The 21,570-nt window shown below is 34.9% G+C and overlaps 1 protein-coding gene across 2 annotated transcripts in view; it reads left to right on the top strand.

The window, feature by feature from the left end:
- The window catches only part of lrp1ab (low density lipoprotein receptor-related protein 1Ab), a 223,510-nt gene that overhangs the window by 55,264 nt on the left and 146,676 nt on the right, over nucleotides 1-21,570 (top strand). For both annotated transcript variants that reach the window (XM_087307138.1, XM_087307137.1), the window contains exons 3-5: nucleotides 6,773-6,910; nucleotides 20,972-21,091; nucleotides 21,206-21,334. In XM_087307138.1, coding sequence (XP_087163264.1) covers nucleotides 6,773-6,910; nucleotides 20,972-21,091; nucleotides 21,206-21,334 — 387 coding nt within the window. The remainder of the gene's footprint in view (nucleotides 1-6,772; nucleotides 6,911-20,971; nucleotides 21,092-21,205; nucleotides 21,335-21,570) is intronic.

The following is a 21,570-nucleotide window of genomic DNA, read 5'->3' as shown; positions in this document are numbered from 1 at the left end:
CTAACATTGCTGCTTTGTTGTTCTCTCTTTTAATACTATAGAGTTTTTGGGCAACTTTAAGGACCTAGTCATTTTCTTTGAGCAGACTTTTATGCTATCATCACTTCATGTTCTGCTTTCCATTTCTTTAAACTTACTGGAAAAGTTTTTTGAGTTAGTAGTTCTGTTTGAGCAGAATTAGCAGAATTGGTTGCTAGCATTGCTGCTTGTTGTCCTCTTTTGAATTCTTTTTATGGCACTTTTGAGAGTTATATACTCTATTTGAGCAGAATTGCTATTGGTTTTTGAGTTTAGTTGAGATCGCCCTCTTCTTGTCCAGTCATAGAATCTTTTAACTTGGATTTTCAGAGGAGTAGCATGCTGAACAGACATTTGAAGCAGGATTTAGACTGTGCTTGAATTGTTATCTCACCAGCAAACTGAGTGGGAAGGATCTCAATTTTTCAATATGAAAAGCTCAAAGGCGGTGAAAAGGTCAGAAAGACAGACTGTTGAAACTCTTAGTGGATATTTGTTGCTTTAAGTTTCCTATTTTCACCAAGTCTGCATTTGTTGTATTAAGTACATTAAAAGAATAATATTGTAAAATTGTTTTAAATAACTTTTTTGCTATAGTTTCATGAATGTACACAGTTCTAAAGAACAACATTGTTTTGAATTAAATTTTTTATTTTATTTTTTTTATTTTCTTTGGTCAGTTCAGTGCATTCTTTTTAAATAAAAGTATTAATTTCTGTAAAAGAAACGGCACAGATTTTTGAGCCATAGATTATGTGGGCAGACAAATTGTGGCTGGAATCTTATCACATCATATCAGTTTACGACACAGTGTAAAACAATATTTGCTCGAGTACTGTTGTGTTTGAGTTACGTGTTGTATAATTTTTGTCGTAGTGATAGGATTCTCAATTTCATAGTCATGGTTGGATCAAAAATTATGTTAGGATGTCTTGATTAATATAATCATCTAGAAAATGTTTCTGCGGTTTCCTGCACAAAGCCTAATTTTTATCTTAGCTTAAAAGGTGCTTTTCGGGGGAATAAAAAGAAACAGAAAGTAGACCAAAGTACATCACAGGTGTGTGTTTTAATGGCACTGCCTGACCCACATGATGCTTGTGAAATAATATATTTGTCCACTGGGCCTTTGCCTTCCATTTACTCTATGCCTGTCTAAAGTAGGCCAAACGATGAGGATGATTTGAGAGAAACTTTTGACGTTCAGGAATAAATAACTTTTAAAAAACACATTTACCAGTACATTTAAAATTAGTAAATAAACATAAAACAAAATGAATGCCTTTGGCTACTGATAAACCTTTGAGGTCAGCATTATTTACCAAAATAGTATTGCTTTGGAAAGGAAAATATCCGAAATCCCTTTTGTAATGGCGCAAGAGTCAGATTTAATTTTCAAAGTTCACCCTAAAAAATCCCAAACGTGCATTTTCATGAAGTGGACTTAAGTATTCGCATGTAGGCATATACCCACAATAACTGAAGGGTTTCAAGAGTTGCCGTGGTTTGGAATAGTTTAACATTTTCTGTTATGCCACTCCTAAGGTTTGTCTTTTTTTTTTTACATGTTTGTTACGACATGTATCTCTAGCAGAAAATAGCCTCCACATATAAATCTACCCCATGATTCAGGAAACATCTAAAAACAACAAATATAAGGCTGTAGACCTGAACAGTGCAGGGGCTTTTCTTTATATCCACACAAAAGAAAGATATTCAAAAATACTTTGTCAAGTTGTTAATCTGTGTGTGTGTTTTTTTTATTAATGAAGACAGCAAAAGTCAGTAATTTAAATTAATTATTTAACCTGACATGCTTACTGTTACAAAATATTTGTAATTGTTTCTTAAAATAAAATATACTGTGTTCAATAGGGAAAAAATTAAGATATTTTAGAGCAGCAATCACCATACCATAAAATCATAAACTTTTTATCCAAAAATCTTTTTAACCAATTCGCACCAGTAGGTTATATGCAATTTCAATGATTAAAATATGCAAATAGTGACGAATTACATAAAAATGCTTGATGTGTTTGCCACAAATGTGCGACATTTACCTCAATCACATCTACTACAGTACAAACAAATTCTACTTGAGCTGAAAATTTGCGTGAAGTGAAAAACACCCTGTGAGTAAACAAGTGACGCAGTACTCCATGTTTGGTGTGAACATTTGAGCGGCTGTCTGTAGTATTGGTACTAACTTAGTTACCTACAGTAAACAAGACAAGCATAATGGAAACAGCTGATAAGTCACATGGGTGTAATGTTCGCTATGTCAGCTTATTTGACAAATGTGTTTCCATCTTTTATTATTCGCATTAACTTTAAGTCCAATGCCATGTCATGCATGAACGCATCTGTATCTTGATTTGTACCTTCAGGAACCACTGTATTAATTTAGTTTTCTCTCTTTTTTTTGGCATGCAAAGTGCTAAAAACCATGAACTTGCATTTTATTAATCCTCAAGGACTACAATTTCAGATAAAAATAACCTTTTATGTTATTCTGAATAGAGTCGCCTATATCACAGAATGCACTAAGGATGAATTTTATTTCTGAGTGAACTATACCTTGAATAAAAACAATTATGATTAATATATGATTAAGTTTTTAACCCCTGGTCTATTTAAAGCTCTGATGTGTTTCTGCTTTCACTTCCCTCAGAACGGCTGATAGATGGAAGCTGTCATATGATATGAATCAGAACCCTAATAAATATGAGGCTGGAGTGTTAGTAAAAGAGGAAGTTACATGCAGTTCCTTCCTGAAATTTAGTGGAACAGCTGAAAATAACCAGAGCCCTGTTTGGAAAGATTGTGGCTGGTTTTATTGGTGTTGCTGGGAATGTTCGGAATGACAGTTCAAATATTCATTGTGATTTTTCAGAGTTACAAAATACAAGATTATACAGTTATAGAAAGATATTCCATATTTATTGTTAGCATTATTCATTAGGGATGCTCCGATCGATCGGCCAAAATGATTTAATTTTAACGACTTGATCGGTACTCACCAATCTGGCCAGTCTCATGAATCCATCTGCATTTGTTTATAAGGTCACAAGCAGAGAAAGACGCACATGCGCTCCCATATATTATGCATAGCCTACAGCAGCCGCAAAATGTGAGGAGGTATATGATGTGTGGAGGCGTGAACAATCGATGCGCTCGCGTCGCAACAGCTAAAATATATACAGCCTGGAAGCTCTCCCGCAAGGCTCTCACATATTTGTAGTGGCTCCGTGATCCCCCTATTTTTGTCAAAATACCCAGAAAACGTGACGACGAGAGTGAATGAGCAAGACAACAAATCGTGAGAGGCACAGTGATGGTATTAAGCATTACATTTATTAGCTTAAATTAATAGAGCAGTAAAGATATCAAGTGCAAATCCCCCCTCTCATTGAAAGATTTGCTGTTAGTATTGGAAATTAGCAAAAAATTGAAATGATCTTGCATGTATTTAAGCTTTTATATTAGGCATGGGATGATAACCGTGTTCAAGGTTTATCGCGGTTTGGAAAAATCAAGGTTTTAAACCCGTCAAAATTTTCTGCAATACCGTTCACAAGGTATGAGTACAATTTTTTTATTTTGTTTTGGACAACAGTGTCTCCAGCAGAAAATATATCCATCCAAAGATGCCGTTTTTAATAAGTCTGTGTTTTTGAAACAAATGAAGACAGCAGAAGTCAATAATTCATTTAAATTGTATGTATATATATTTAATAATGTAGAAAAACATGTTAGATTCTTCTTCCATCATGTGCAATATTTCCAAATCGCATTCTTTTAATTTTTCTTAGTATTTTTTACATCTCTGTTATGACATGTCCACACTAATGGTTAAAAGTGATGTTTAAGATATTATATGCAGCATCCTTAATTTAATCTAATGTGCTTAATGCATTGTAAAGCTTGAAGCATTAGTATCAGTACTTGGTATCGGTTGATCACCATGACAAAGAATCGGTACTCTTTATCGGCTGCAAAAATCCTGATTGGAGCATGCCTATTATTCATAACGCATTTGCCTATTTTCTTCTTGTGTGGGTTGTTATAAATACCCCCAATCGCCCACTTTCTAGTCAAATCCCAGTGGATCATTTCCAATCCAGCTCTACATTATCTACAGTAAATATCTTTCCATATTAAATTGTCACCTTATGTAATTGTTTAAGCTTTGCAGTGTTGTCTTTGACAGTTAAATCAATGTTGTTTTTCATTGAGCTTCTATTTGATTTCTTGAAAGCACAATTTGAGCTAAAAACGAGAGCTTCATGGACCTTTTCCAATAGCTAGTGAGCTACACAAATAGGCTATTGCTTATTTATTGCTAAGAAGCTCACAATTGATTCTAAACATTCTACATAATCTGCTTCCTACATAGGCAGCTCGCTAGCTTTTGGAGCTGAGCTGTAATGTTGCCCTTGGTATAAAATTAAAGCTCTATTGGGGCCTCCCACAGAAACATTTTTCCAGTCTGTTTTTGCCAAGCTTTAATGAACCAAATAAGCATGTTGGCCCCTTCATTTCCGTCTCAGAAGATACTCACACACACGTGCTATTAAGAGAGCAGAGAAAGCTAATGGACCTTCAAAAGAGGCTGTGTTGTGCTATGTTAACCCAGCTAAAAAAAACCTGGCTTTACTTCTTTACAGGAGGTGAATTCCTCCTCCTTTTTTCTTGTGTTTTTCTAAAATGGGTCAGCAGATGTTATGAGTAGAGGTGGAGGGGAAGAGAGAAAGAGGAGGTGGAAGAAAGAAAAATATCCAAGACAAACAATTTGTTTTGCTGTGTGGGCCGTGCAAAGAGAACAGCTCCAGCTAATAGCAATGGTTTACATTTTTTTCTTTTTGTTTAGCTTTTTCTTAAAGAGAAAGGTTCTAATCTTATCGTGCCAATTATGTTGTTAAACAGTTTTTTATTGTCTTCTTTAATGTTAACTTGTGGTGTTGTGTTTTATCTAAGCGTTCTGGAAGGCAGTTTAGTTTTTGTTTAGCTTGGTAGTGACTGAGGATGTTACTGGTACTAAACATGAATATTAAATAAGACCTTTGACAATAACAGTAAACATTCAAAGGGCAGTAGGAAAAGTTTATTTTATACTTTCATGAGCTATTAAAAAGTTTTTTTTTAATTGAAATAAACTAAAATAGATCTGGAAAGGAAAAAACAAACAACTATAAATACATTTTAAATAATACCATTGTGACTTGAAATAAGTTGAAGCAAATACAAGTTAAAATTTTAAAATTTAACAAATATTAAATCAATGTAAAAAAAAAATTTAAACTAAATAAATTGACCTAAAACTAAAATAATAAAAGCTAATTCAATTTATGAATGCATATAGTATTATAATACTCATCTTTGTTACACATTACACTTTGTTTACATTTTACTTGCTATATTATTTAACAGCAAATTGTGCATTAGTGCTCGTGATATCCCAATGCCAAATTTTGAAAGTGTATATATTGTCTATTACTCTGTCTTTACATTTATTGTTACTTTAATACAAAAACTCCATAAAATAAAGTGTAGCCGGCAATGTATTAATTCAGAACAGTTACATAACATTTTAAGTGGTTTTCCTTATATTTTTCTTGTTTTTTAAAATATGGACACATTTGTTGATGTAGTTACAAGCGGACAATTCAAAATCAGTACATGCGTATATGCTTTCTGTTGTCTTCCTTCATGTCCATATATAAATTAACTGAGCTTTTTCCACAATATTAGATCAAAAATCTGAGAAGACCTTTACATGCAGTTACACTAATTAATTTAGGTGACCTTGGGTGTACAGAAAGGCACCATTTATAAATAAAATGAAATATTATAATGATTATTTATTACATCATGGAGGATAATCTTGGAAAATATAAGATGGTTGGTATAGACATTCAAACTAGGACTGCACGATATTGGAAAAATCTGAAATTGCGATATTTTCGTTTTTATGTTATAAATTGCTACATGAATACAATTTCGTCAGATTACTAGAGTAGCTCTATTTGGAATTAAGTCATTTAGATTGATTGGAATTTTCTTGAATTAAAAAAATTGCAAGCATAAAATTTTTTTGCAATATTTAGTGAAATAAGTAGTTACTTAGTAGGTACAGTAGTATGACGATACGATATTATTATGATATATGAATCATAATAATGAAATGATACATTATTATGTAAATGAAGGGGAAAAGTGCTTCAAAAACTTATAAGATGTATTTATTTCATTCTTAGCACTTACAGTATATTTTATAGAATTGCATCACAAATGCATTTCCGATTCTTCGTTACGAGAAGCGCCACCTCTTGTACTGTGATAAAGGTAGCAGTGCAAGGATGATAAATTAATTCAGATCTTTTGCAAGTTTAAATATGAATACTTTGCTACATGGATATAATATCATTGGTGGAATCATCATGATAATTCAGCTTATCGATATTTGATCACATTCTAAAATCTTGCAATGTGACTATTGTGAATACACACATTGCGATATTGATACTGAAATGATATATTGTGCAGTCCTAATTCAAGCCAAGTGATCTGAAACTTAAGTTCACATGCCCTCGCATTGAAACATTATGGATCTGTTGTGAGAGAATCTCAGGTGGTAACTTAGTTAGTGTTCTAAAAGGAATAGATCTTGTTAAACTAGTGTCTGAATGGCGCCGCATGTCTTTGTATCGTTGCAATATGTTGACTTGTGTTTGTTTACTGTGTGTCTCTGCAGGTCATCACACACAGGTGACACAGTGCCCTCCCAATGAGTTTGAGTGTCGAGGAACAGATGTGTGCATTCACCTGAGCAAGCTGTGTGACGGCGTCCCAGACTGCACCGATGGACGCGACGAGGGCCCGCACTGTCGAGGTATCGCATATACGACCTCATAATTAACAAGACACTTATTTAAAAAAATAATATAGTTATCTTATAGATTTTCAGTACCTTAGAGTTTTTGTTTTTTTTGCAGTCAAATGCACAGACTTTCAATGTATACTATATTTATACATTTATAAATGTGCACAAGAGATTTATGAACTATAAAAACTTTCAAACTATAAAAATATCTTTATGCTTGTTTGAGGTAGAGGTGTGGATGCCTGTTAGTCCCCTCACACAAAATCACACGAGCAGTCATTAATGCAGGCATTTGTTGTTTTGTCTTTAGTAGTTTGTTGGTATTTTTATGTTATCTTTTCAGTTTTTTGTTTTTTTTTTGACTGAAATTTGTTTGTGTATTGGTACAACGTAGTTGCTGAAAAAAATTTATAGAACATGACGGAAGCACTTTATTTCTAAAAATGCATTAATGCATGCTAAAAATAACATTAACTACAGTTGTTAAATGTTGTACAAATACTGTTTATTTTAATAAACATCTTGGCTAAAATTACCAGATGACTCTCAGGAATACTTGATTCTGATTGGTCAATCATGACATGTTATTCTCAGATAACAACCACTGAAACTAATTACACAGGCTCCTCTGGGTACCACAAATCGTCTTGACTAGGGTATCGTACAATGGCTGAGAGAGCTTAATGCTCTGCACTTAAAAACACCAGATAATTAGGAAACAATGTTCATCAGTGTGACAGAACATGTGTTGCAAATTCTCACAACACAAACAACTGAAGAAACTTGCTGTATTTTGGGCTGATAATTTGCAAAAAGCAGTGGAATCGTGTAATCAGAATATTAAAAATAAACAAAAAAACTCACATTTCAAAGACCACCAACTACTTCACTGAGCAACAGTCACAGTATGATAACGCATCCATATCTTAGCAGGGTCCGTCATGTTTTTGGGTCCCCCCGAAACATTTCCGTCATGTTATGTGGATATTTGCAAGTATTGTGACAAAATGCAGCACGTTTCTTCAGTTTTTTAAATGCATGTGTTTTCTTAAATTGCAGCGCCTTAAGCTCTCTCGGCCACCGTAGTATCGACCTACTAATAGTATTGACTTCAGTTCCTGTCAATACAGAAAGTTTGAAAATGTCAACATTTCAGCACTTTTCTGCTGATCTATCAGCGGATTTCTCATATATCTGCTTATAGATTGATCAGCTGATAGACACGACTTTCAAACCCTTTAGTCTCCATATTTCTGTGTTCATGCTTGGTGAACAACAGTAAAGCAACAATATTCATGTGAATGCAGAGACCAATTAGCTGTTTTTAAGTAAGTGCTAAACAGCGCTCAAATGCTAGTGAGAAATATATCATTTAAAACATTTTGTATGGATTGGTATCAAAATTGATACTTTTAACAAACATAACAACATTGTGTCACACTGCTGTAGTTTAGTTTTTCTTTCAAGCTTTCTTGTTAGCTTTACATTTAATTAAACAATTAGTAAATTATTGCAGCCAAGATCACAGTTTTCTGTCTAATTGTTTACTTTTGTAACTCTAGTCATGTAATAAGTGTAATAATGTACATCTAGCTAGCTTTTTTTCAAAGAGTAAAGCCCTTCAGTCTTATACAACAGCCCTCTGCCTCACAAATAGGCTATCAGGCTGCTAATAAGCCTGTTAGATTTTGTTCTGTGTGAACAACCGGCTAGATGTATATTATCTATTACTTAACTGTATGGAACTCTGGCACAATGACTTCGTGGTTAGCTCTCTCACCTTACAGCAAGAAGGTCGCTGGTTCGAGTCCCAGCTGGGTCAGTTGGCATTTCTGTGTGGAGTTTGCATGTTCTCCCTGTGTTTGCGTTAGTTTCCTCAGGGTACTTCGGTTTCCCCCATTGCAAAGACGTGCACTAAAGGTGAATTGGGGAAAACAAAATTGGCTGTAGTGTATGAGTGCGTGTGTGAATGAGAGTGTATGGGTGTTTCCAAGTGCTGGCTTGCAGCTGAAAGGGCATTCACTGTGTAAAACGTATGCCTAAATAGTTAGTGGTTCATTCTGCTGTGGCAACTCCTGATAAATAAGCTAAAGGAAAACAAATACATGAAAGACTAATGGAACCTTACTGTAAAGTAGAACCAAAATATCAACTAAAACTAAGGATCATATTATTATATATTTTGAATAATGTTAAGAAAAACACTGATTTTAAATTCATATGGTGTCTTTCTTTCAGACAGATATATCATAATTAGATGCAAGGATCTGAACCTGAGGGTGCTGGTTAGCATCATCCTCACATACGTTATCAGACTCATCTTGTTAGTGCCCAAACTCTTGAGAGCCGCCGTTTCATCCAGCTGACATATATCTTTAATGAAATGATCTGCCCACTTAGCAAGTAATTGAAAGAAATTAGACTGACAGTTAAATCAAATTTCAAAAGGGAAGGCTTAGATTGGAGGGTCAAAACAATCCCTGTGATGTTAATCCCGGTCTGTTCAGCACCATATTTCCATACTGAAGGAATGCCAGAATGACAGACCTTAGGTTTTAAAGGCCGGATGATAAACAACGTGCCTTTCTGATCTGGCCCCCGTCTGACGCTCACACACTTTACTTGTCCTCCGGCTCAAATCCTGACCCTTTGAACCCTGAGGTAAACACTCGCCCGCTCTTCCACACACGTTCAGCACACAAAAACATACACTGGGATGTATTTTCCTGTTGGTGTTTGCCCGTTTCCTCTTTCACAGAATGGTTTACAGTTTCACAAGCTTTGCAGTGTTTTCACAGAACAGACGTAGAGATTGTGCAAGAATCTCAGCTGCGATGTTTTCAAAACATATTTTGTCAGCCCATATTTCTAAGTAATTAGAGTTGTTGACAAATGGGCAGAGAGAGGGAGGCAGGCATGAGATTATTACCGTGCGATACGTCTGCAGGATAGAGAAATCAGTGATGGGAATGCGAATAACCCAGCCTCCCTCTAATATTAGCCGTGCTTATGCTAGTCTGGTTCCTCATATTCTGGGCTTTGCAAATTCCCTCCCTTGCTGAGCTGGAAAGCGTCTCAATGCCGGTTCGATTGTGTTTTCCCTCTTGGCTGATTTAATTGGCTCCCCGCAGTCTTGATTTAATCATTCTGCACTAAAGTCTCTCAGAGATGTTTCAAGGTCTGTCCAGTTTCTCCCACTATGAAGACACGGGCCAAACTCTGTCAGTACCTCTCCAAAACAGCTTTCTGATGAAGATCTTGAGATTTACAGCTTTCAAACTTGGAGCGGCGATGACAATTCGTACAAAAATGTCTCTGGTCAGCTATCGTTGCGCCATATGCACATTTCCAAAATTTTTTAAAATTAAAATTTTTTTCTTTTTACTCTTTAAAATGGGTTATTTCACAACAGAGCGAAGGAATATGTTTTATTATAGAGCTATTTCCCAACATCTGATCTCATGTTACTGGCAGTTGATTGGTGATTTTTCTTTTTTTATGGCTTTTAAAAAGGAGGCTGATTTTTTATTTTATTTTTTTTTTTTTGTGAAAGGCATTTTTGTTTTTTGTTTTCTAGCTGTTAGTTTTTTTTAGTTGCTAGTGAAATCCTCTTTTAGAAAGTTTGATTGTTTTATATAGATGTTAGCTATTTTATTAAGTAGTGAAATTATCATTTACAGTTTTGAAGTTTCATTGGCTTTAGTATTTTTAAGGAATTAGCCATTTCAATCAGCAGTGGAAATTAGACTTACAGTTATGACTAGTTTAATTTTTTGTAGCTGTTAGCAATTTTAGTTAACATTGAAAATCTCATTTACTATAAGAAAGTTTGATTTGTTTAAGCTTTTCGCAAGCAGTGAGCTCAAATTGCTGTGAAAATCAAATTTAGGGTTACATATTATGATTCAGTTTAGTTTAGTTAGCCTATTTAACCATTAGCCTGTTAGCTTTTTCATAAAGCAATTTTTCATTTCAATAAGCATTACAAATCTTGTTTACATTTTGGAAGTTTACGTTTTAATTAGCTTTTTATCTAACATTAATTGATCAGCAGAGTTGGGTGTTACTGTATTCTAATTACATTTTCAAGCAACGCAGTAATGTAACGATTTACATTTTAAATTTGTCTAATTTGATCACAGTTACTAAAGTAATAGTGTTACTTGCGTTACAAATATAGTTTGTAGAAGACACTGAAATATTGCCAACTGAAATAGTTGCTGACAGGAGGGGCTGGTGCTTCAAGTGCAAATACAGACAAAACTTTGATTTCATTTAGCGTAAAAACAAAAATATTGCTATGAAATGCAGTCTATGTGCAGTCTCTAAAGATCTTGACCAGCAACTTATTCAAGCACTTGAAGAGAAAGCATTCTATGTCAGCACTTGCCACTAAGGAGGACACCGGCGCCCAATACCATGGCGGTCCAAATCAGCCTAAACAGGCTAAATTGGATTTTTGTGCAGGATTGAGAGTGAAGGTATCTTCTGAATGTGAAGCTGCTTATGGGGTCGTTCCCATGTTGTGTCTTTTGCTTGCACAAGTTCGTTATTTCCAATGGATTTGTGTGGCTCGAACTCGCATTTTCCAGGCACACCAGTTGAAAACTGCGAGTCACATGACAAGAACTGACCGATCAGCTTCATACTTTGTTTGGAATATACACATTTCAACACCCAAACTCTGGAGTGCTTTTTTATACCATGGATATCAGTGGTTACAAGTTTTCAGTTTTCTTCATGACTTTTATGCTAAAAAAAAAACAAAACAAAACACAGGTTTGGAACAATTGAGTGATGAGAGAATGTTAAGTTTTGGACATATTCTTCAAGTCTTTTGAATATATCATGCTACTGGATCAATCAATTGTAATGTTTTTCAGTGAATGTTGAATTTCTAAAAGAGCTACAGTTTGATTTGTATTTGTATAGGTATATTTTATGTTTTAAAAGTAACTGCAAAGTAAAGTAATTAGTAATCTGATGACTTTTACATGAAGTAATTAGTAATGTAATCACATCACAAATTCCCAGTAATAGTCTGTTATCTATTACTTTTGTAAATTACCTTACACACCACTGTTGATCAGGTTACAGTAAAGTTGTCAACTTACCCTATAGCATTCAGTCAACATGTAATCAAATTGATCATATTTACTTTTTAAGTTTGGAAATTTTTCACATTACAATTTAAATGCCTTTTTAATGCATTTTTTTGTTGACTTGTGTGCCAACATGCCCATGCTGCCAGTGTTTATCTAGTGTAATGCCTCTGTTAGCTTGATATTAGCTGCCTGTTTCTCTGTTTGCTCATGTTTAGCTGACCTATTCACACAGGAGGCTGTACACACACACACACACACACACACACACACACACACACACACACACACACACACACACACACACACACACACACACACACACACACAAACAAACACACACTCGAGTAAATACACATCACTTACAAGAACGATTAGCCCTTTAAAATAGAACTTTGCACTGGTATTGGCAAACGCCACTGTGCCTTTCAACTTTTATCTTAGCTCAGCTTTGGCAAGAGCATATCACTCTGGGCAATGGCTTATCCATTTGTTTCTGTTGCGCTGTAGAGCTTCACAATGTTTTCACTGCACTGATGGATGAGTTTGGCTCCGATCGCTGCGTATTATTGTGACAGAACAGGGAGTGCGATCAGGAGTATTGATTGGATCGTGTAGCGCTCAGATAAATAGGATTCCTAATGTTATTTTTTCATTTGTTTGAGTTCATCTTGAGGACACTCAAATGAAACGCGGAGAGAGATTTAGTCATGCTCGTAGGCAGTGAACTTCAACGTTGGTGGGTTTGTGTCCCATAAAACTGCTTTCTGAAGAAAGGTTCGGTCCTATCTTTCCCCATCATTACTGAACAAATAAACCACACACACAGACCAAAGCTGAAGTTCATCAACCCTCTGACCTGACTAGAACTCTTGTTTTCAAAGAGAAATGTTCCACACATTCTCAATTATTTCTGAAAGCACAGATATATAAACACAAACATGTAGGAACCTGCCACTAGACAGACTGTGAGAGCTCAGACATGGGAAATATTACACATAAACATGCCACAAAGCGTATTACGAAGTGTCATAAGTGGTTGAAGTTTTTTTTTTATTGCATCTTGCTCTTGCATAGTGGGGTAATTACTTTCTTCCACCATAAAGACAATGCCATCAAAATATACTGTATGTATTTTTCTCTAAACAGTGTGCAGTGATTGCATATAATTAAACTTTACACATAGTCTTAAAATGTGATCAGTAAAAAGTAATTTTTTGGGAAGAATTTTATACTTTTATTTAGCATGGATGCATTAAATTGACTAAACGTGTCAGTAAATGCATAAAAAATGTACAAACTAATATTTATTTCTTGTTTATTTCTATTTGTATTCTGAATAGTGGTGTAGTGGATCACAAACCTCATGGTTCCATTTTTTTATTCACGGATTGGACTATTTTTCAGATTAGCCAAAAAGGCGAGGAGACAAATGTAATTTGCTTTTCACTTATTACAAAAACAGTTCTGTAAGACACTTTTGGTTTTAACAAACAGAACTGAGAAGCTGTCTTTTTATTAAAAATAAATGAAGAAAGAATCAGCTGGATAAAAATAAATTGTAAAATATTCAGTGCTGTGAAAAATTCACTGTTTCTACTATTGTTGCTGATAATGCTAAATGTATAAATCCAACATTATAATTTTTTACAACTAAAGCTGCACGATTAATTGAAAAAAGATCTTGATCTCGATTCGACCCCATAGACAATCACTTCTCCAGCATTTCTACGATTCTGCCAACTATGTTTTCAGGAGTTCAGGAGAGGAGCAAAGGCAGCCGCACAGTCTTCGCGTTGTTTTACATACGTTGCTCAGCGACATAGACACCTCCAAATGATGTTGAAAGAGTCACAGGCTGTATTTATAAAAATATATTTTACCCAAAAATGTCATTGCTGTCTTCATGTAATGATGTATTTATGGCCGTGAAATCACACGTGATGTGAGCTGCTGACCGTGAGCTGTTACCACAGAGAGGGCGGGCGCCCCCTAATTGATAGACATGCGTGCGTCTATTTTAATGAACAGAACCAGCATAGACTGTGAATAACAGGTAATAAAGTTGTAAATAACATTCAGTTTGTGGCACAGAGTGATCGTTTGGGAGCCGTAAGGAAAGTGTAACCTGCACTTAGCAGTGAAAATTAAACCGAAAGCGGTCACATCATTTAAATGATCATATCGCATTTTAGAGGTATGATTACGACAAGCATTTAATATGTTTTGCATTCATATTGAACACAAGTGTTGTGCATGAACTTAAATGTTTAACGGTGTCAGTATATCTACTCTAGCCTATATAATGTTGAATATAATGCAAGAACGAATCTGATAATGACAAATGTCTGATTTTACCAGTGAATAAATGATAATGTTGTCAAAGACAGATTGCAAGCATAAAAATTCAACTTCAGAATTATGAATAGCTGTATTCTGATGTCATCACTTTACTGTGCATTAATGACCAGGAAAAATGTAAATCTATTTAAGACCACTATTCATAACTGAGCATTTTAACCAGCAGTAGACCTACACGTAGGGCTGGGCGATTTTTCAGATTTTTTCGATTAATTCGAATTTACGTTTTAAGACTATTTAATTTTGAATCAAATCGAGAAATCGCGATTTTTAAAAATATATAAATTTAATACATTATAATGGCACCAATGCGCTTTGGTTCACTCTATGAAGAAAGAAGCACACCAAAAGTGCCTCTCGGCTCGTATAAATGCTTTCATACATGTGATTTGAATGACGCAAGAGTCATCTCTCTGTGGTCGTTACAAACGTAGGATTGATTTACCAGTGAAAAAATATTTTTATCTGTGGGCTATGTGTTTTCCAAACTGTGGGTTGTAATCTGTATGAATCACGGATCAACCTTGATCTGTTACACCCCTAATTCCGATCAAACTCTTCGTCCTGTTCTTCAGACAATACTGAAAAAACAAGCCACTGTTTCCACTAAAATATTAAGCAGCACAACTGTTTATAGCATGGATAATAATAATAAGAAGAAAAGTTTCTTAAGCTGCAAATCAGCATATCATTTTCATTTCTGAAGTGTCGAAAGTATAATGTCTGTACTATTTGACAACATGGATCTCAATATGTTATAATATTGATGCTATATATTTTAAATAAATGCTTACGTAAAATTATGCATGATGAGTATTAGAAAGCTAGTCGTGTAATCTTTCAAATCAACCCGTCAACCAGTACGTGCAATAGACTTGACTCACAATAAATGGCTTGACCCCAGTTTGTGCTTTTGTAAGGTTCAGTGATTAAATATGACAAATAAGGTGATGTAGCATTTTGTTATGCTACTTGTTGTAAACGTTAGCGTTTACTGGAACAGATGTGCAACCTACTGACTCACTACTAAGAAATGTTGCTAAGTAAATAGCATCTCCCCAAAGTTGGCCTGGTCTCACAATTGTCTGCTAAAATATAAATGGAAATCACAAATGCCAAAATAAGAAGCATTTTTAGCCACTTCCTGCTCTCCCCATGAAGCATTCAGGATGTTTATACCAGTTCTTTGCTTGTGCTTATTTAGTAACATGTTTTTGAAGGAGTTTTCTTGGTCTAGACATCAGGAACAGAACTGACCCTGGACCTGCTGTAACAGGTTGAGTGGTTAGCATATGGTGCGGTTGAAGACTGATTTTCAGCCTGGCTGCCAGTATTTTTGTAGCTGTCTGCTTCAAGAGATTCTGTGGTGTGGCATTAATTCTTCCAAACCTCTTTTACTTTCGGTCTTACTTGTTGTTTTTTTCAGCACTTCACTGTTAATTGTAATGGAATGTTGGCTGCACTTTTGATTGCTTAAATGATGTTTGATGAATCATTTTTGTTGCGCCAATAAACCACAAACATGTGGGTTACATACCAATCTAAAAACCCACAAGGCAAGGCATGGCTGTGGGAATCGGAGACCGCACTTGCCAACTGGAAGTAGATTCCTGCTTACAGGATTATTCTCAGGGTTGTGATGGGTGTGGAAAACCTGGAAATGTCGAGGAATTTTTGAGTGCTTTTGGAAAAATCATTAAAATGATGATGATTATTCAACCAACAAAATGGCGGATGTACAGTAGTACGTTCTAGTTCCATTCATACTACTCACATTCATACTGTATAGATCATACTTTTCTAACGGCTGAGTAGTACTTTTAAATTCAAATGCTGTACCTACTGAGTAGGAGGCGCTTTCGGACGCAGCCCAAGTATACCTAGAAAGAGCTTGATTAGCTGGTTAAGGTCTGTCTAATTGGGGTTGGAACAGAATTTTGCAGGACACCAGCCCTCTAGGACAGGGTTCAGGCACCCCTTAGGAACTCCTGCACAATGGAAGCAACATGTATCGTAAACATTTGTAATCATCATTTGTAATTTAGTGTCTTCACTTTTTGCTCTTTCAGTCGCAAACTTGTTTACATTTCACTCTGTTATTACAAACCCTCAACACAACTACAATAGTTCTCGAGGGAGATAATGGCTAGTTCATATAACTAACCCCATCTGTCCATATATTCTAATATCAGTCAACACCTCAAATTGTTTCAACTTGTATCTCAGATCAAATAACAAACACTTCATTGCTCCAGAAATTTCTATACTAAATACTGTCAACTGTCTATGCATTTTCAGCTTGTTTTAACAAACTCTGCTGTTGAATTTGCATGTAACCCACTGCATTCCTTTAATAATATGTCACGAGTACATCCATGTGGAATCTACACCTGCAACGGTTCATGCTTGTAAAGTTTTAATTGGTTAAATTCCATAACACTTTACTGATTTAACTACTCAGGAGAGTGTAATACAGCACACATAATTTACCATAATTAATTTTACAAAATGACACTTGTATTTCCTGAAAATCAGTGTATGAAATACAGAAAGCGTGTGCGGACTCTGTCTAGACCTGCTTATGACTGACAGCCTTTAGTGGCCAGTGTTACACCCCAAACGCCCTTGGCTGTGTTTGGAGTAGTTTGTGGGTGTGAGGTCAGTGTATGAGCTGGGGTTGGATGGTAAGGGGGAATTGATTCGATACAGGCCGTGGTGTTTTGCCTGCACATCTTCCTTTCTACACATTGCACAAAAGCTGCATTGTAGCGCTCTGTGCCACAGGCTTTTGTGTGATGAGGACTCTCATTGTCCCTGGGCGTACATCAGTGTGGTTTCTCTTAGTCTCCTTCTCCTACTCTCTGCCCTCTCTTTCAAAGTTGCAGTGGATTGTGGGCTGACTAAACATCAACTTTGTGGGGTCTCCAAATCAGAGTCCCCTTTTGGAATGTAGTGTTTGCTGACGTCAAGAAAAAGTCAAGTCAATGAATAATTTTGTGTTGCTTTAACTTCTTTTAATCAGTTAATCAGGTTTCAACAAAATTTTATACAAAGTTTAGTTTAGTTTCGATGCAAATTGAGATGACAGAAGGAAATTTGATTGAAAAAAAAATTTATGGCAGCAAGGCTTTTTTACAGTGTAGCTAGATTTCAATCCTAGTCCACAAATGTAGCTTGTGCACAAAACTAGAAAATTAAAGGAATTATTTTTAAATGTACTGTTTCCATTATCTGTTCAGGGAAATTGGCACAAAAATAAAAAAAATTAAAGTTGCTGCAGCTCGGGAAGCCTGAGTTTTGTTTTAGTTTTTGTTTTCGTTTGTTGTTTTGTTTCATGTTTCATGTTTCATGTTTAATCTTAAATTTTTATTTTATGTTTTGTTTTCGTTTTGTTTTTTGTTTCATGTTTTGCTTCTTTTGTTTAGTTTAGTTTTTGTTTTATTTCGTTTTTAGTTTAGTTTTGTTTCGTGTTTGTTTTGTGATGTTTTGTTTATTTTATTTTTTGTTTTTGTTTTGCTTTTTCTAGTTTTTTTGTTTTGTTGTTTTTTTGTTTCATGTATTTTTTGTTTTGTTTTGTTTTTTATTTTGTTTGTTTCGTGATTTGTTTTGTTTTGTGTTTTGTTTTGTTCAGTTTAGTTTGTTGTTTTCGTTTTTGTTTGTTTTTTAGTTTAGTTTTTTGTTTGTTTTTTGTTTTTTTTTATTGTTTTTTGTTTTATTGTTTCGTGTTTTGTTTTGTGTTATGTTCAGTTTAGTTTTTTGTTTTATTTTGTTTTTGTGTTTTAGTTTTGTTTTGTGGTGTTTCATGTTTTGTTTTGTTGTGTTTTTTGTTTCGTTTCATTTAATTTTATATACACAATTTGAGTTACATTCAGAGCGCAATGTAACATTGTAAAACAGTTATTTCAGAAAACTGACAATGATTGTGATGACAGAATTTAATTCATTAATTATTAAACATTAAATCTTACAGAACATTTAACCTACATTCTAAAGGCCTTCAGCTGTCACTAGCAAAATTTGCCTAGGATATGCTTTCAGTCTAGGCTTTCTCAAACCAATAAAAAAAAATATGTCTGTTAAAATAGCTTTTTAAATTTTAAAAATAATAGTTTTAATTTTCAGTCTAGGCTGTTTGTACAAATTTTTCCAATCTAGTCCACAATACTAATATTTTATTGCATTTTTGATTATAGAAACAGCTTTGGTGAGCGCATAAAGATAGAATGTTTTTGAATGGTAATGTGCACATCTCAGATGTCTCTAAGATTTATTTTAAAAGGTCATTATTATAAATTTTTCTTTATTTTTGAGACTTTTAAACTTCTTAAAATTAGTTTTTATAGTAAAAATGCCCCATGACTCTTTTGCAATTTGAGCAGTTGGATCATGTTTCATCTGGCAAGATTCATCAGACTGTATTTGCACTGTATTTAGTGCTGTCGACTTGTGATCATATCAACTGAGACGGATGTACCAAGCATAAAAAAAAATCCCATAGGATTATGGAGGAGTTCCCCAAGTAAACATTGCCATTGTTATTTTGTGCTTCCTTGAACCGTTCCCACATTAACATATCAAACCAAATCACTGTTTTGATGAATGTGGTTTTCTCAGACCTGTGTGCATCCGGTGGGCACGTGGAGACTTGTTTTTTATCTGAGTGGAGCCGCAGTCTTGAGTTCATGCAGAGGTTGGTGGACAGTGATCCAGTGTTTGGCAGCACAGCAATACCCACAGTATAAAACCAAGTGCACTCATCTGTGTCCACACAAACCTTTTAATCATACTCTCTTCGTGTGTATGTGTTTTGGGTTAGTTGAGCAGCGAAGCCCCTGTTGCGCTTTCATATTTTGCCAAGATGTCCTAAAGGCTCCACTAAGAGCATTAAAAGCTTTTCACTGTACTCCTCGTGCATGGAAATCATGGTTATCTCTAGGATAAGTGTCAAGTTTGCACAAAAGAGACACTTGTAACAGAGTAAAACTGGTTTTTGTTGGTTGATCAGCTGGACAGCAAGCTGTAGGCACTGAGGTAGACTTGCAAGTGGCCAGTAAACAGCAAATAATTTTTGCAAACAATCCTAATGGCCAATCAGAACTAGCCTAATAATATCAAAGCTCAAAATATGCAAATGCCCATTTGTAACATACATAATTCACCTCACTGTATGCATTATACATGATTTTTTCTTTGTTAACCACTCAATATTAGTAATTATAAAGATTATGTAATCATAAAAAAAATCATACCTTTTGACATATGATGACACATTACTACCAAACACAAGTGTCAGGACTCAAACTTTTGTTGTTCCTCTGAAAACAGCTTACAACGAGGGCAGTCTGTCAAAACCACAAGTTCTGGTATTATGCACTCTATGATGTAATAGTATATAAGCTGGACTTCCATAGAAGATTCACCACATATATCACTGCCTAATTTGCAGCGTAATATGCAAAACTGTAAGTCAATCAGGGCAGTTGGCGTTTACTTCTGACTGTACAATCAGCCACACCCATTTGTACAGATTATTCTGACGAGGGGTGAATCAAAAACTGGACCAATAATAGTCAATAACTTCTAAATTAATATTTTTTGGAAAAATCTTAACATTATCGTGGACCAAAAGGACTTTAAATTGACTGACTTTTTTCAGTAGATTTTTTAGATATAGTTTCGCTATAGTTTTCGACAGTTACCATGGAAACTGAAACACCCACCCACAAACACACACACACACACACGCACAAGGTTTCTCTAGTATCCTCTGCACCTCACAAAAGGGTTCTTACTTTTTTCGGCATCCTAGCACAGGATTTTTCTCATTGGTAATTTAATTATTGCATATGTCAAACCTTTAACCCACCAAATTAAAAAAAGCAACCTAAGAAGCCCAATTAGACAAGAAATCTATGAACTTGGCAACCCTGCCTGTAAGTCAGCTTGGTTAAATTGATGGAGGTCTGGTTTTGTGGTTGATTGCATTCTAGATTAAAGGCTTGAGAAAGCTATATGACCTGCTTACAAAATCTGTCTGATGTGAAATTGTAATATACTCTTTTTTTCTTTCGTTTTAATATTTTTTTTTATTAACAGGATATTAAAATTTAATTAGTAACATCAATATATATTTTTTTGCTATATTGTCTTATTGCCAATTTTTTTTATTGTTGTTGTATTGCTTACATACACTCTTGCATTCACACACATACACTTTGGCCTATTTATCTTATTCAATTCACATATACCACATCATATCATGTATCTTATATCATGTCATATCATATGTCATATTATATATCAAATATTGTATCGTATTAGATCGTATCATGTATCATATCATATCATACATCATATCATATATCATGTTATGTCATGTCATATAATATAAAAAAATCTATCTTAAAAATTCTGACTTGAATTTTTTTTTAGCCTTTTTAAGGCTTATATTGTCCAGTCCTTGTTGCTGGCTTTTTGCTAGATTTTTAATTTTATATTAACAATAATATTTGTAATATTTGTTTGTCTTTCTTTATATCTTGTGCATTTGTAAGTGTATGAATTTCTATCAACAGTCTGTTCTTGTTTGTCTTGTATTTTTTTTTAGAGCTTGCTAGTAAATGCTCAATCATGGACTGCCAGTACAACTGTTCGGTAACTATGTCCGGTCCGAAGTGCTACTGCAAGAATGGCTATGAAGTGGGAGAAGATGGAAAGACATGCAAAGGTGACCTGTCAATCAATTATTATTTATTTGTGTCTATTATCTGATATAACGATAGCTAGAAATATTGGTCCTTTCCCATGGCTTTTTCTTACCATAAGGCTTTCTCTACTTCAGACTTTAACGAATGTGCCGTGTACGGGACTTGCAGTCAGACCTGCACAAACTCAGAGGGCTCCTACACCTGCAGCTGTGTGGAGGGTTACCTGCCGCAACTTGACAACCGCTCATGCAAGGCCAAGAATGGTAGGACACATTTCTTTCTGCTGGTTCATCTTGCTCTCTGTCTGCTCTTGCTCTAAAATTGTCCCCTACGACTGGTTTTACGGTCTAAGGTCACATATTTGTAATCTATGTACATATCTATGTATGTGTATGTCTATGTATTGTATGTTCAAAGTCTCTTGACTTCAAAAAATGTATCATATTATGACTGCTGATTTCATTCATCTGAAATGTAGAGGTGGGTTCTCTCGCCCTTT

The sequence above is a fragment of the Danio rerio genome, chromosome 23 (genome assembly GCF_052040795.2).
Source record: "Danio rerio strain M-AB ecotype USA chromosome 23, GRCz13ab, whole genome shotgun sequence".
Classification (NCBI taxonomy): domain Eukaryota; kingdom Metazoa; phylum Chordata; class Actinopteri; order Cypriniformes; family Danionidae; genus Danio; species Danio rerio.
Note: the sequence above shows the minus strand (reverse complement) of the source record. Positions and strands in the feature narration are given on the sequence as shown.